This window comes from Bufo bufo, chromosome 2 (genome assembly GCF_905171765.1).
Source record: "Bufo bufo chromosome 2, aBufBuf1.1, whole genome shotgun sequence".
In the NCBI taxonomy this organism is placed as follows: Eukaryota; Metazoa; Chordata; class Amphibia; order Anura; family Bufonidae; genus Bufo; species Bufo bufo.
This window is the reverse complement of record NC_053390.1, coordinates 254,246,074-254,262,369: the sequence shown is the minus strand read 5'-3', so window position 1 is coordinate 254,262,369 and position 16,296 is coordinate 254,246,074. Positions and strand designations below refer to the sequence as shown.

General features: G+C 42.8%; 1 protein-coding gene across 6 annotated transcripts in view; it reads right to left on the bottom strand.

Moving 5' to 3' along the window:
- The window catches only part of CABIN1 (calcineurin binding protein 1), a 196,786-nt gene that overhangs the window by 96,855 nt on the left and 83,635 nt on the right, over positions 1-16,296 (bottom strand). For all 6 annotated transcript variants that reach the window (XM_040416393.1, XM_040416396.1, XM_040416397.1 and 3 more), the window contains exons 20-24: positions 13,888-14,049; positions 12,185-12,391; positions 9,072-9,217; positions 8,708-8,969; positions 5,185-5,445 (exon numbers count right to left, since the gene is read on the bottom strand). In XM_040416393.1, coding sequence (XP_040272327.1) covers positions 5,185-5,445; positions 8,708-8,969; positions 9,072-9,217; positions 12,185-12,391; positions 13,888-14,049 — 1,038 coding nt within the window. The remainder of the gene's footprint in view (positions 1-5,184; positions 5,446-8,707; positions 8,970-9,071; positions 9,218-12,184; positions 12,392-13,887; positions 14,050-16,296) is intronic.

Sequence of the window (16,296 nt, the reverse complement as noted above, 5' to 3'; positions counted from 1 at the left end):
GTAAATCTGTCTTAGTTGTCCATAACCACCAATCAGAGCTCAGCTTTCATTTTTTTCAGAGCCCTGAAGGAAATAAAAACTGAGCTCTGATTGGTTGCTATAGGCATCTATTCAGTTTGATAAAAGTGGCCTATTGTGTCAGAAAGATGGCGTTCTCCCTGGAGCAGTGAATAGCGATTGTGGAACCAAGGGGTTATGCCCACCACGTCCCCCAGACTTGTCCACAAGCGATTTTTATCTGTGGGGAAATGTAAACCAGAAAGTGTCCTCTAACAATCCACATCCCCTAGATCAGGGGTGCACAACCTGCGGCCCGCGGGCCGCATGCGGCCCCCAGAGCCAAGATTTGCGGCCCCCGTCCTCCTGGACAGAAACACAGCTGATCGTAAAATCAGCTGTGTTTCTGACCGCAGCGCCGCGCGATGAATCATTACAGCTCCTGCCCCTGCACTGTAGCAGGAGCAGGACAGGTCGTCGGCTGTCAGTGACAGCGGGGGAGCCGAGGAGAAGGCAGAAGCAGTTTATCAGCGCTTCTGCCTTCTCCTCACACAGGTGAGCGCTATGTAGGGTGGACCCGGCTTGGGGGCAGAGGAGCGCTGAGCTGCAGGGTTAGGTGACCTGATCAGCTATGCCTGTGTACAATGCCCCCACCGCAGGCTGGTTTCCCCTGTAACTGGGGCTCCTTTGGATGCCCCAGTTACAGTGGAAATAGTGCAAAAAAAAAGTCTGTGTCCCCAAAGGTCTTTCAGTGACCTCTTGGGGACAAATTATGTGGAAAAAAATATATTAAATAAGTTAAAAAATTATTTTAAAAATATAATAAATCACAAATAAAATAAAAAATAAAATAAAATATGATGTGGCAAAAAAATTGAAAATTATAAAAAAAAATTATTATACAAATAAAAGGAAAAATAAAAGAGTGTTCACTGCCCCCTAACAGTCCTTTTATGATCCCTTGTCATTATGTGGCAAAAATATATTTAAAAATAAATATAGAAAATGAAAAATAAAAAAATAATAAAATGCAAATAAAAGAAAAAGAAAAATGCAAAATAGTAGAGTGTTTATTGTCCCCCAACAGTCTTTTTGTGACCTCTTGGGGGAGATATTATGTGGCAAAAATATATTTAAATAATAAGTAATAAACCAATTATAAAAAAAAGAATACAATAAAATATTAAAATACAAATAAAAGTAATAAATAAAAAATAAAAATAGTGAAAAATTCACAAAAAGTGTCAGTGTCCCCCAAAAGGTCTTTTTATGACCTCTTGGGGGATATTATTTGTAGCAGAAATATATAAAAAATTAAGTTAAAAAAGATGAAAAATAATAAAATACATAAAAGAAAAAACACCCACACCAACCAAAACCGTTGCCATTATCGCCCCATTCATGTGAAACTAACTATACATATAAATATAACAAAACGACCGACACAAAATAGGGAACTAATTATAATAATTTATTTTGGTGTCCGTTTGCATATTTAAAGAATAAGAAGCTATAGTTTGAAAAAAAAGTCCCTATCTGTCAAGTGAGAAATTGTTGCAAAAATTATTTTGGCAGTCCCAACACATAAAAAAGTTACAACCGTTCGAACCACCAGGTGCACAAAAACACAAAAAAAGTGTCTTTTCAGGCCTGGTTATTAAAGTGTTAACCAATAAGCGCTTTCCCCACTAGTAAGAGAAAGTGCTTACTGGTTATTGCAGGGCGCCTGTAACTGGCAGGAAGCGGTAATAACCAGGGAGCACGGCCTCTGCAGTGAGGAAAATCACTTATTTATGAACAAGTTCCTTCAGCGTGGCCCCTGAACCAGAAGATGCATACTTACCTGCTCCATTCTGCCCTGCCCCCGCTGCCCTGTCCGTGCATGACCCTGGTCACATACACCGCTCCAGTCAATGACTGGCTGCAGCAGTGACAGGCTGCTTGTGGCCACATCACCGCTGAAGCCAGTGATTGGCTGCAGAGGTAAATGTGACCATGGCCATGCACTGACAGGTGTAATCAGTGCCGGGAGCAGGTAAGTATAACTCTTCGGTTTAAGGGGCCATGCTGCAAGAACATGTTAAAAATTCATTTTTACTGGGAAATTCCTTTAAGCCAGGGTGGATTAGCCATAGATCTCACAGGGAAACTTCCCAGGGGGCTGCCTGGGCCCTCCTCACGGCCAGCCAGTGAGAGTTTTTGGGGATGTATTTTGTGCTCATGGGGGCAGTATTGTGTAATGAACTGTGGGGCGGTATAATGTGCCACAATATGGTATTGTTGGCCCGGACTTCCATCAATTTGTACCCGACTGCAAAACGGGGCCACTGTTAGTATTTTTCCAGGGCCAGCAGCGAGATATTCAGGTCAATTATTGGAAACACGTCTTCATAGGGCAGTATAATCGTGCCGCACATCTCTGTGTGATCAGGGATGTGCTACTGATAGTCAATGTAACTAAATGAAGGAGGAATGACTGTGATAGCGATCATTCCTCCCCAGTCACTTTACATCGGCCTGTGTACTTTGCGGCCCCTTGAAATAGAGCGATGTGACAATGCGGCCCTCAGACCAAAAAAGGTTGTGCACCCCTGCCCTAGATGAACCTCACAAACACCATCCGCAGCATCACTAGCCGTACCAGCCAGCATAATCCAACGTGCCCAAAGATGCAGAGACGTGAACGGGGACCACTTTTAGCATTTTTTGTGACTTGTGGGTAATTTAAAAAAAAAACTATCCACTTGCTCGTTCATCTTGTCATACTATAGCTGGAGGCAGGATACTTTTTTGTGGGCCACCCTGTATATTGGACTGAATGGGCAAAAAAACTAAATGACTCACCTCACTGCTTCCATTCTGAGGCTTATTGGGTCTTTGCTTCATGATCTTGGCTTGACACACAGGAAATGCTAGGAGATGCATGCCCACCTCAGTGAGCGAATGGCTCTCCAGACACTTCCTGCGTGTTGAGCCCATTCTGCCCTATATACTGTATAAACAACCATTTTAAGGAAATAATCATCAAAGCAGCATCCAAGAACCTCCGTTTTAAAGAACGTATAAGAAATCCCTTTCTAAAATCTCCTGAAAAATCTAAATGCGTTTTTACTCAACCTCATAATCAAATGATTCTCTCACTAATTTGCAGTGATGGATATGGCTCCCTCAGGACTGAAACCATTATTGCTAATAGTTGCGGTCAGAAACAGCCACCTATGCAGTATGACGACAACGAAAGGGAATTAAAGGGAATGTGTCAACAATTTTTTTTTTTCTGCCAGTTAAAACCAGAGCGACACCTATCCCTATCTGTTTTTAATTTTCTGATTGCAGATTTTTGTTAATTCTATTCTATTTAATTCAATGAATAAATCTATCAAGAAAAAACCGCAGTCGGCACTACCCGATGTGTGGTCAATCTGAATAGACTCTTATCAGCACTGGATCAAAAGCGATATTCGGTGGTGCTCTGCTCAAAAGATTCATATAAATACTTAGTAAGAAACACAAGTAGCGGCACTCCCCATAATGTTCACTTTGCAGCTTTATTGGAAGTAACAAAGGATCGGACACAGGCACTGCACAAAAACCAGGCAACAGCCGTTTCGCGCACCTTAAGTGAACATTATGGTGAGTGCCGCTACTTGTGTTTCTTACTACTAAGTATTCAATGAATAAAATCACACCTGCGCTCCCGTTCTTAGATACCAAAGAGAAGTAGTTAAAGAAGAAATTAAATAAAATACAACCCTATAGCAGTCGCTGCTGAGTATTAAAATACAGTACCTGCCTCTTACCCTGTATTAAAAAACCTTCTTCAAAACACTATAATAAATACTCATGCGGACCTCTTACAATCTAACTACTGATTTGGAGTATATCCCTGGATAATCATATATATTTCACTACATCCTTACATCCCGATCGTACCACCGACAGAGAGACTACCTGCTTAGTATGATAATACTGACAATATACTTGCTGTTACTACAATCCTGGAGTTCCTTCCAAGCACAGAGAAATGCACAGTCCTAGTAATGTTCAGCTGCTACCTGTAGCGGCGCAGCCCCGCCCGGTGGCTAGCACACACGTGGGGGAGCCAGCAGGTTTTCCCAAAACGATCTTCAGTGTGACATCACACGTTCCTCTACAGATGCCTTCAAGGAGGCAAGGAATTTGGGTAACTTAGTTGCTCTGTGCGACTAACGGAGAATGCTAGCGTTTTTAAACCGCATTTAGAGATATGCTTTACAGCAGCCACCATGAGCCATAGTAGGGCCCATGGTGGCATGGACAGCAGGACAGGAGATGACCTCATTGACTTCTATGGCAAGTTTTTCTAACCATGCTCTGACCTGTCCAGACGTCAGGAGGGAGTAGATAAGCTGTGAGAATCACCTACTGCAAATGGTAGATCCTGTTTTATCTCTCTCTCTCTGTATATTTATATATATATATATATATATATATATATATATATTATATATAGAGGTGGTATTTGTCACAGCAATTGTCTGTAATGATAATGAGGTGACTGCTGAAAAATGATCTGTAAAGCTATAATTAGGCTTAGTGGCCAGTGTGAAAACTGGAAGATTTTAGGATTTTTTTTTTTTATAGATAATGACATGGAAAATTAAAAATCACATTACCAAAAATTCTTCAAAAATACATTTAACATAAAAACAAAGTTTAAACTATGGGTCACTTTCGGCCACATTCCCATATGAGACAATGGGGGCATATCAGTAGGATATGCCCTCATTGTCTAATAGGTGCGGGTTCCACCTCTGTGACCCGCACCTACACGAGTATGGAATGGCGAAGATGGTAGCTGGAGGACCCCGGGTTTCCCCGGGTCCGGCCACCACCAAACGCTCTCCTCATAGTATTGAATGGGAGCGCACCACTCTTGCGTGGCCACCACTCCCATTCATTTCTATGGGGCCGACGCTCAGCTATTTTCGGCGGCCCCACAGAAATGAACGGAGGGCGGCTGTGCATGCAAAGTGCGCCCTCCACAACTTTCAGGGCTCCATTCTCGGTGTAGGTGTGGGTCCCAACAGTGGCACCCGCACCTATCAGACAGCAGGGGAATATTATAGCGATATGCCCCCATTGTCTGAGATGGGAAAACCGCTTTAAGGAGAAAAGCCATTAAAATCAATATTAACCCCTTCTTACCTCTAAAGCCTCCATGGCTAACTCCGGAGGGTTATGGTAATGAATCTTCTTAGGATAGTGAGCAGCTTCCTCATGCAGGTAGTGTGCTGCTTGCTTGTAGTGCAGCAGATACAACTCTGGAGCCACCTTTTGCTTTTCACAGATTTTGCCTAACATATAGTGAATTAACCATTCTTCTTCATCACCGTCTCCCTCACAGAGGGAAGCAGAGGTGAAACACTGCTTGGCCGTCTCAAGCATGCTATTCCGACGCTCTTTCAACTGCAAATAAAGCAAAACAATAACCTTAATATTAATCAAGACCATAAATCACAGCGTTATACTGTATAACATTGATGCTATAGGAAAGGAGTTTTCTAGAAACTAATTTGAAATAAAAAAAAAAAAAAAAGCATAAAAGTCATGTGAATGACATAATGACATGTCTGAGTGGTGCAATTGCAAAGAAATGCATACTTAAAGAGGACCTTTCACTAGAATAAAAAATCTAAAGTAAGTATACAGACATGTAGAGCAGTGCCCAGGGATCCCCCTGCACTTACTATTATCCCCGGGCGCCGCTCCGTTCTCCCGTTATAGCCTCCGGTATCTTCATAGTTAGGCTCCACCCAGTTGAACCTGCCGCGTCTCCTTCTCCCATGCTGTAGCGCTGGCCAATCGCAGCGCTCAGCTCATAGCCTAAGAGGTTTTTTTTTCTCTCGGGCTATGAGCTGAGCGCTGCGATTGGCCAGCGCTACAGCATGGGAGAAGGAGACGCCGGCAGGTTCCACTGGGTGGAGCCTAACATGTGAAGATACCGGAGCCTATACCGGGAGAACGGAGCGGCGCCCAGGGATAATAGTAAGTGCAGGGAGATCCCTGGGCGCCGCTCTCCATGTCTGTATGCTTAGTTTAGATTTTTTATTCTAGTGAAAGGTCCTCTTTAAGACGTTTTATAAAGTTACTTATAACTTTTAAGGGTTCATCCAAGTAGGATATCTCTGGTAAATCATAAATATAGCGCTGACAAATTCCGACCTCGCTGACACACTGTACTATAAAAGTCTATCACATTCAGAGAAGCTTCTGATCTAAATATACAATCTAAATCTGCACAAACTGTCAGCACCCATAGCATCACCCACTAAGGGATACTAAATCAGCAATCTTTCCAACAACTGCTAGTAACTTCAAAGACTGTGCCCAAATTCGTGTATTTTCTTTCTTTTCAGCTTCAAATCGACCAAATGTTGCTCCAAATTTAGTCTGGCAGAGCTTTCCTTGGAGCCTAATTATACTGAAATGATTAATCCCCCTCACTGAAATGACAGGAAGACTATATAGAAGCAGTAGATAAAGCATCTGACAGAGATTTTTAAAGGGGTTGCTTGGGATAGGCCATCAATATCAGATCGACAGGGTCCGACTCCCAGGACCTTCACCGATCAGCTGTTTGAAGAGGCCGTGGCACTCTGGTGGGCACTGTGGCCTCTTCCTATGCCAGTCATGTCACGTTCATCAATCACATGGCCTAGGGGCAGCTCAGTCCCATTCAAGTGAAAGGACCCGAGCTGGAATACAAAGCACAGCCGCTATACAATGTTGGTTACTGGAGCGCTGCAACCTCTTCAAACAGCTGATCGGTGTGGATCCCCAATGATCTGATATTGTAAGGTATTGATGACCTATCCTGAGGAGGCAGTATACTAGTGTTAGGGACCCATCTGCGGAAGCCACCTTGACGCCTGGTAGATGGGCCCGACAAACGTTTGATCAAATATGTGCGCTAAGAGCTTCCATTGACTCATTTATAGTAGGTATAATACCACTTTTATTTAGACCGATCCCCATTTCTTAGCTCTATTGTTTGTATGTATAATGCCGCTGTACAGAACACTGGTGAGACCTCACTTGGAGTATTGTGCGCAGTACTGGAGGCCATATCTCCAGAAGGATATAGATACTCTAGAGAGAGTTCAGAGAAGAGCTACTAAACTAGTACATGGATTGCAGGATAAAACTTACCAGGAAAGGTTAAAGGACCTTAATATGTATAGCTTGGAAGAAAGAAGAGACAGAGGGGATATGATAGAAACTTTTAAATACATAAAGGGAATCAACTCGGTAAAGGAGGAGAGCATACTTAAAAGAAGAAAAACTACCACAAGAGGACACAGTTTTAAATTAGAGGGGCAAAGGTTTAAAAGTAATATCAGGAAGTATTACTTTACTGAGAGAGTAGTGGATGCATGGAATAGCCTTCCTGCAGAAGTGGTAGCTGCAAATACAGTGAAGGGGTTTAAGCATGCATGGGATAGGCATAAGGCCATCCTTCATATAAGATAGGGCCAGGGACTATTCATAGGATTCAGATATATTGGGCAGACTAGATGGGCCAAATGGTTCTTATCTGCCAACACATTCTATGTTTCTATGTTTATAATGGTGTGCAGCCATTTTCTTTTTTATCCATCCTGAGGATAGGTCATCAATATGAGAATCACAGAAAAACCCTTTTAAACCGTTTATATTCACTAAAACAAAATCAATATGTCCAATGTAGGGACAGTAAGCTCTTTAGGTTTTACTGCTGGTGAGTCCGACCACAATTGTCAAGATCTGCCAAACATGCCAGGATTTTCTGCCAACAAAGAAGCAAAGGCGGCAATTTTCTGTGGAAATGATTTATTGTGATGTGTATTCAAGATGCCTGCTCGTATCTGAGAACGAATGTGTCAGCACATTAATGGGGTTATACCATGAGCAGTATTTATCACAGTAATAAATGTCGGATCACTGTGGGTTTGACTTGAGTCTACAGTGGTCGGATCCCCAACAAGTCTCGTGGACAGGTAATACATACTGTTTGTGGGATAAGTCCTTTAAATATCCAGACACGATATAATGTCTGCAGCCTCTTGCCTAAATCTGACACACAGATCATAGAAGTTGTGATCACGTTTCCTCTTTAGAAGAAGCACTAGAATAAAATCACTGCCTTTTGTCCAACAATTATATTATGTATAGGAGTGCCTTATTGGTGCAAAGTAGTCTGGGTAATGTATTTTACTGTGTGATTACATCTAACTTTTTAGAGGGGTTATGACACGATTGATATAAGAAATGAAAATCAGACATCATATAGTACATGACAATACCTTACTAAAAAGAGTAGAACCAGCCCTGTACCACAAATGGAGGCAACGATATCCCCATTCATTGCTCTAGTTGCTAAGCTAGATTCTTTCCAAGCTACAAGCTCAGGGGCGTGTCCTTTCTGCTGCAGCTCCTCTCACTTTATCACAGATCAGGGGGCATGACCTTTCTGCTGCATCTCTCTCGCTATCACAGCATGTGTGACCAGCTCTGTGGGTGGACGTGCACATTACTCTACAGGGGTTGCCATCATAATGACGCAAAGAGAATGTCTCACATTTGTGTAACAAAGTAAATTAACTCGTTTTTCATGCTGAAGTATACTAAAATAACGATCGTAGTATTATTGTATATTTTGAGTATTATAAAACGTCATATAGCAACTCACATGTGCCACCGCCTCAGAGGACAGCTCAGTCGCCCACTGTTTAAGCTGTCGGGAAGCAAACGAGTGGAGAGCATAAGACATTGTGCCATATTCAATCCATAAGGACAGGTTTGAGGCATCAATTTCCAGGGCTCGTTTAAAGCAGTTTAGTACAGGAGTGGCATGTTTCCATATGGGGCCATCATTCTTCAGTTCATTGGAGTTTAGTTTGTCCTGGATACGGCTTGCTCTTGCCAAGGCCATGCCAGCCCAAGAATCAAACCTTGAATGGTAGGAAGTAAACAAGGACATTAAACATTAAAATACGGAAACATTTATAAATGGACATATACATTTTAAGAAAAGACAAAAAAAAACTACTTACCTGTTGGGACACTTGCAGATATCATGCATGTAGAATTTAATGGCTTTGGTCGGTTCCTTGTTTTTAAAATGGTAGTCAGCGATAAGGTAAAACAGCTCATTCACGACCTCAGGTGAGTCTTCTGCTCCTTCCGGGAGTTGTGGCGCCTGCAATTAATTTCAGATATCAATGATGAAGCTGAAATCAGGCTGTCGTTTCTGACAAAAGCTTTGCAAACATTAGTAACATTGCCAACAAGATAGGTCCACAATTCTGTATAGAGAGGCCAAATTTGAAGGGGGTTTCTGTTCTATGGAAATATATATACTGTAATTTCAATCTTATTTCTCACCATTTTCAAGATCTCAGCTTAATGTCAGCGAGTTAAACCAGTTAGAAGATTAACCCCTTCCTGACTGCCCCAAGTAAATTCCACGGCACGGGCCCGGCCGGCACATGAGCCCCTAACCCTGAGAGTCCAGAAATCTATTGCATTACACTGACAGCATTGTATCAATGGAATTAAGTAGACTCTAGGAAGGGTTACACAGCATTACAGTCAGGTCCATAAATATTGGGACATCCACACAATGCTAACATTTTTGGCTCTATACACCACCACAATGGATTTGAAATGAAACAAACAAGATGTGCTTTAGCTGCAGACCGTCAGCTTTAATTTGAGGGTATTTACATCCAAATCAGGTGAACGGTGTAGGAATTACAACAGTTTGCATATGTGCCTCCCACTTGTTAAGGAACCAAATGTAATGGGACAATTGGCTTTCCAGCTGTTCCATGGCCAGGTGTGTGTCATTCCCTCATTATCCTAATTACAATGAGCAGATAAAAGGTCCAGAGTTCATTTCAAGTGTGCTATTTGCATTTGGAATCTGTTGCTGTCTACTCTCAAGATGAGATCCAAAGAGCTGTCACTATCAGTGAAGCAAGCCATCATTGGGCTGAAAAAACAAAACAAACCCATCAGAGAGATAGCAAAAACATTAGGCGTGGCCAAAACAACTGTTTGGAACATTCTTAAAAAGGAACGCACCGGTGAGCTCATCAACACCAAAAGACCTGGAAGACCACGGAAAACAACTGTGGTGGATGACCGAAGAATTATTTTCCTGGTGAATAAAACACCCTTCACAACAGTTGGCCAGATCAAGAACACTCTCCAGGAGGTAGGTGTATGTGTGTCAAAGTCAACAATCAAGAGAAGACTTCACCAGAGTGAATACAGAGGGTTCACCACAAGATGTGAACCATTGGTGAGCCTCAAACACAGGAAGGCCAGATTAAAGTTTGCCAAACGACATCTAAAAAAGCCTTCACAGTTCTGGAACAACATCCTATGGACAGATGAGACCAAGATCAACTTGTACCAGAGTAATGGGAAGAGAAGAGTATGGAGGAGGAAAGGAACTGCTCATGATCCTAAGCATACCACCTCATCAGTGAAGCATGGTGGTGGTAGTGTCATGGCGTGGGCATGTATCACTGCCAATGGAACTGGTTCTCTTGTATTTATTGATGATGTGACTGCTGACAAAAGCAGCAGGATGAATTCTGAAGTGTTTCGGGCAATATTATCTGCTCATATTCAGCCAAATGCTACAGAACTCATTGGACGGCGCTTCACAGTACAGATGGACAATGACCCAAAGCATACTGCAAAAGCAACCAAAGAGTTTTTTAAGGGAAAGAAGTGGAATGTTATGCAATGGCCAAGTCAATCACCTGACCTGAATCCGATTGAGCGTGCATTTCACTTGCTGAAGACAAAACTGAAGGGAAAATGCCCCAAGAACAAGCAGGAACTGAAGACAGTTTCAGTAGACGCCTGGCAGAGCATCACCAGGGATGAAACCCAGCGTCTGGTGATGTCTATGTGTTCCAGACTTCAGGCTGTAATTGACTGCAAAGGATTTGCAACCAAGTATTAAAAAGTGAAAGTTTGATTTATGATTATTATTCTGTCCCATTACTTTTGGTCATTTAACAAGTGGGAGGCACATATGCAAACTGTTATAATTCCTACACCGTTCACCTGATTTGGATGTAAATACCTTTAAATTAAAGCTGACGGGTCTGCAGGTAAAGCACACCTTGTTCGTTTCATTTCAAATCCATTGTGGTGGTGTATAGAGCCAAAAATTTTAGAATTGTGTTGATGTCCCAAATTTTTATGGACCTGACTGTATAAATCGGTATAATGCTGTGCAATCCTGTCAGAGGAGCGGAGGTCAGGACGCTGTGAGTTTATCGCATCCAACTCGCTCGCGCGTGTCTGGCCTAACTCACTGAACAAACCCTTCACCTATGTCACTAGACATCAGGAGAGTTATCCAGTATCTGGAAACATAGAACTATGCTTCCATTTAGTGACAGCAAGCAAAAATAATATGCATGATGCAAATTAAAGTATATCATTTCTAAATGAAATACAAAGTAAAAGTACATTCCTGAGTGGAAGTAAGGCTGTGATTGACAGCCAAAGTCCCACTGGCACTGCTTGGATCTGAGGAACCTCCTAGTTCTTGGAAAGCACTGACAAAGATTATTTTTGGTGAAACAAGCTTTTATTGTGCTAAAGTACTAAAACAAAGTTCTAAAAAAAAAACTATGTAGTGGGGGGGGGGGGAGGGGGGGGGGGAATCATCCAGTCCTGAAAGCACAAAATAAAGCCTCATTTACACGTCCATGCTTAAATCCGTGAGAAGGTGGTCAGTGATGTCTCAGTGAAGATGTCCATGAAGGGTCCGTGTTGGGTCCACGTGTCCGTTTTTTTCCTGTCCGTGTGCCATCCGTGTTTCACTGACAATGCACAGCTGAAAACTAATTTTTAAAGCATCTCTTCCTAATGATCCTTGAAACACGGATGGCATCTTTGTTGCATCCGTGATTTTCACGGACCCATAGACTTTAATGAGCATGATTGATCCATGAACACGGACAAAATAGAGCATGCTTTCGTGCTTAAAACATGGACCCACGGACCTTGCTAAAACAATGATGTGTGAATACACACATTAAAATGAATGGGGACAAGTGCTGTCCGTGGAGCACACGTCTGTGGAACACTGATGTGTGAATGAGGTTTAAGTCAGAAGAACGCACTAAACTTGTACCTTGTTGCTTGTGCCTTCGATGTAAGCTGCCACACTGTCCATTCTTAGCTTCGGCTTATCTGAGGGAGGTATTATGGTGGCCATTTTTTTCAACAGGTTAGCCAGGTCTGCAGAGACGGTGCTGGTTTTATAGCTGTCAAATTCAGGAAGAGACTTTGGCTTGAAATAGTCAAACAAAATGAGGGCATCTTCCCAGAGCAACTCCACCTGCAGAGAAAGGGACCTTACTGAGACATTCTGTCTTTAGGTCTAGAGCAATTACACATGATGTCACCCGCAATTCTAGCCCTGCAGATTTATCTGTAAGAGCAAATATAGCTATAGGCTATTATATTTTAGGTTTTGCTCCTTATAAGAAAGATCAATTCCATAAAAGCCAAGGAGACCATTTCTTACCTTCTGTTCCATCATATAAAAGAAGTAATAATGACTACAGTTTACTGGTGTAATAGCATTGAAAAGAATAGTGAGAGAAAACCCATGAATGTTATCCTGGGAAATAGGGTGCACACCGCCATGTAATTACATAGTGCCAAAGGTCAGTGTTAAATATTGACAACCTGTCCTCTGGATAGGTCTTTACATAAAAGAGGTTGTGCATTTTCAGGATATTGATGACCTATGCTCAGGGTAGGTCATCAACATCAGATCAGCGGGGGTCCCACTCCTGGCACCTCCACTGATCTGCTGTTTGAAAAGGTCATACCGCTCGTTTAAGCGCTGCATCCTCTTCAAAGTTTACCTGCGTTCTGTCTCCCTTGTAGCAATGGTGCAGTGTAATTACGCCCTCCTTCAAGTGAATGGGAGAGGAAAGTGTAATTAACCTGTATCGCCGCTATAAGGCAGACAGAATACAGGTAAACTTTGAAGAACGCCACGGCCTCTTCAAACAGCTGATTGGTCCGGGCGCCAGGAATGGGACCTTAATCGATCTGATATTGATGATCTATCTAGAGGACAGATCATCAATATCCTGACACTGCACAACCCCTTTAATATCTAAACACTGGGGGTTTAAATCCTGGCATCCCCGCTGATAGGCTGTTGGAAAGGCCAGAGATGCTCGGCAAATGCTGCGGCCTCTTGCTCAGCCTGTGACTTCACGTCCATTGGTCACATGGTCTTTCTGCAGCTCATCCCCTCAAAATGAAGGTGGTCAGGAGTTGGACCCCCATAATCTGATATTAAAAGGGTTATCCGGTAATTAATATTGATGACCTATCCTCAGAATAGGTCATCAATATCAGATTAGAGGGGGTCCGACACGAGACCCCTGCTGATCAGCTGTTAGAAGCGACCTCTTACTGGGCCATGTGACATCACCGTTGATCGGTCACATGGCCTATTTGCAGCTTAGTCCCATTGAAGCGAATGGGGCTGAGCTGCAATACCATGCATGGCGACGGTGCAATGTACGGCGCTGTGCTTGGAGAGTTGCCAGGAGCCGGCTGCTCCCTGAAACAGCTAACCTGAGGATAGGTCATCATTATCCATTCCTGGATGACCCCTTTCATGACCCATCCTGAGGATGGTCATCACTACTTAGGTGCTGGACAACTCCTTAGACTCGCACTGTAGGGATAACAAATTTAAATCCACTGCTGCTGCCCTGCTAAAATATACAAGTACAAAGGTGAGCCTACACGCTTAGGTGCCAGGCTAATAAGTAATATGCCAGTTAATTGTTAAATGCCTGCAGTTACCGGTTGCACAGAATGCTCCTCTAAGTACCGAGCCTTGCTCTTCTTGCTGGGGTAGCCGTACAGACAGTAGAAGCACTGTTCTAGTGTAGTCTCCAGCTCCTCCTTAAAGGGATGGTAATCATCCTTTGTGGACGCCGCCAGTTCTTTCAACAGAACACGTAACTGTATACACATAGGAAAGATATGGGATTCAATTACAGTACAGTACACACAGCAGCAGAATGTTGGATTCTGCAAAGAAATGTCAGAAAACTGCCAACAAAGAAGAAATTGTCAGTACGCAAGAATGTAAAGTGAACCAGGGTATTCTCTGATCTCTCCTATTAGCCAATAGCATAGTATTTTTGTGCCATTTTGGCTAATAGGAGAGTAGACCTGTTTCTATACTATGCAGACTTTTTTTTGCCTTTCAGTGTTAAAGAAGCATATAAGAGAAATAGAGCAATAAAAGAAGGATGTATTATTTATTATTGGTGTTTTGAGCCGCTATTATTTAAAATCAGCTAGTAATGGCTAGTAATGCTAACAGTCCTTAAAGGGGTTGTCCCACGAAAAATATTTTACAGTTTTCAAACCAGCACCTGGATCTGAACACTTTTGCAATTGCATGTAATAAACTGATTTTCAGTTTTAGCATTAGTCATGGGATAACACTTAAAAGGGATATTCCAGTGGAAAAATAGGCTTGTTACGGGCTGCAAACACCCAAAAAAACAAACAAAGCTTATACTCCTCAGACGGAACTCCTGCTGCTGAATACCGCACAGCCAATCACTAGAAGGAGCGATGACCCAACTCAACCAGAGACGCGCTTAACATCATTCACAGTCATTTTCTGCTGTGTCAGGGCAGGAAAAGGAAGTGGTGTGCAGTGGGAAGCTTTGCATCGTTGGAAGGACAGCGATGAGAATCGGCGGGGACAACATAGGCTTTGGTTTTTTTTAACACGATTTGCAGCCCATTCCAAACATATCCCTTTAAAGGACTAATACAGTAATATAAAGTTATTCCCTTTCTACAGATTAGAATGGGGGCCCCATATTCCATGTGTGGTTGGTCAGGCATGTGCTCGGCTATCTCTGGAACTTCGACAAAAAGTCGGGTCTTCAAAGATGGTGCCCGCTCAGAACCTGAGTGGACGCAATAAGTACCAGAGGCTTGCTGTTTTACACAGCAGATACCCAGAGGCCGAGTTATTTAATAGACTCAGATAAAGTGGTCAATTTCGACCACGGCATCTGAGCTGTCTTTTCCCCTTTCTGAAATCGAGGGAGCCATTCAGTTGTTATGGCAGCCTCCTGCCTTCTGAAGGCTCCGAGCCTGCCACAGCAAAGTTCACATCCAGCTGTGCCTGTGGCAGGGCTTGATAGGCATTTGCTGAATCTCCCATATGCTGCAATGTTCAATCATTGCAGTCTATGTGGGAAGCGACAGGATTTTAAATGTTCTCTTGTCTCCGCACAGCGTTCGCTCTCCTCTGTGGAGGCTTCACAGCCACTGTTGTGGAAATTTTATTAGGATGTGTATTTAATATATTGTGTATTGTCATCATGTCTCTCAGTGTCAGGGTAAACCATTGGAATGGATATCTTCCCGTGTATGTCCTGTCACAGCTGCTGGGTGCAGAGGTCTCCGTCAGCGAATGGTCCATGTGCTAAGCACTGGGCTGTGGGCCGGGGTAGACTGATGTGTTCAGCAGAGCAGTGTTTTGTTGGCTGATGTATGGACGCCGGCTATGGCCCCGCGCAAGAAGCGGATTTATTGGCTTGGCGTGTATGCATTTGTTAAGAGAACAATATAATGAAAGGAACGTGCGTTTGTTGTCTCTAGTGCGCCTGATCAGCCGCTGGAGATAATGACGTTGTCCTGTAAATAAACATGCATGAGGATCATAGTAATTTTATCTGGCATTGATCTCTGAGCAAGGCTGGATAAAATTAACTCCAGTGGTAATGGTAGATTATTGTATACATGTGTTTGTTAGCTGGCTAGGTTATTCTAAATGATGGTGTCTTGTCTTCCTATGTCATCACTTCCTGTCTGTCATCACTTCCTGCATCCTTGTCATGGGCCAGCCCCTTTTACACCTTTTGTGAGTAAATAAAAGAAACAGACTGGGCAGGAGGAGGAGGAGGAGTGCTCAGCAAGAATTCAGCAAGATGGTAACACCTGTGTCTGACTCTGACTGTGGTTGAGGGATTTTTACCTTTCCTTACACAAAGACATTGGAGAGCAGATTACAACTATTTATATTTCTACAACACCACCAATCAGCATATACATCGAAATATGAGCCATACAGCATTAGCAAAATGCATGATTTGCCCAAATACACTGCCACCAATGATTTACAATTATATTTACAAAAAATCTTATTGGTAGGCACAGTGGCATGAGAAGACAGGGCTA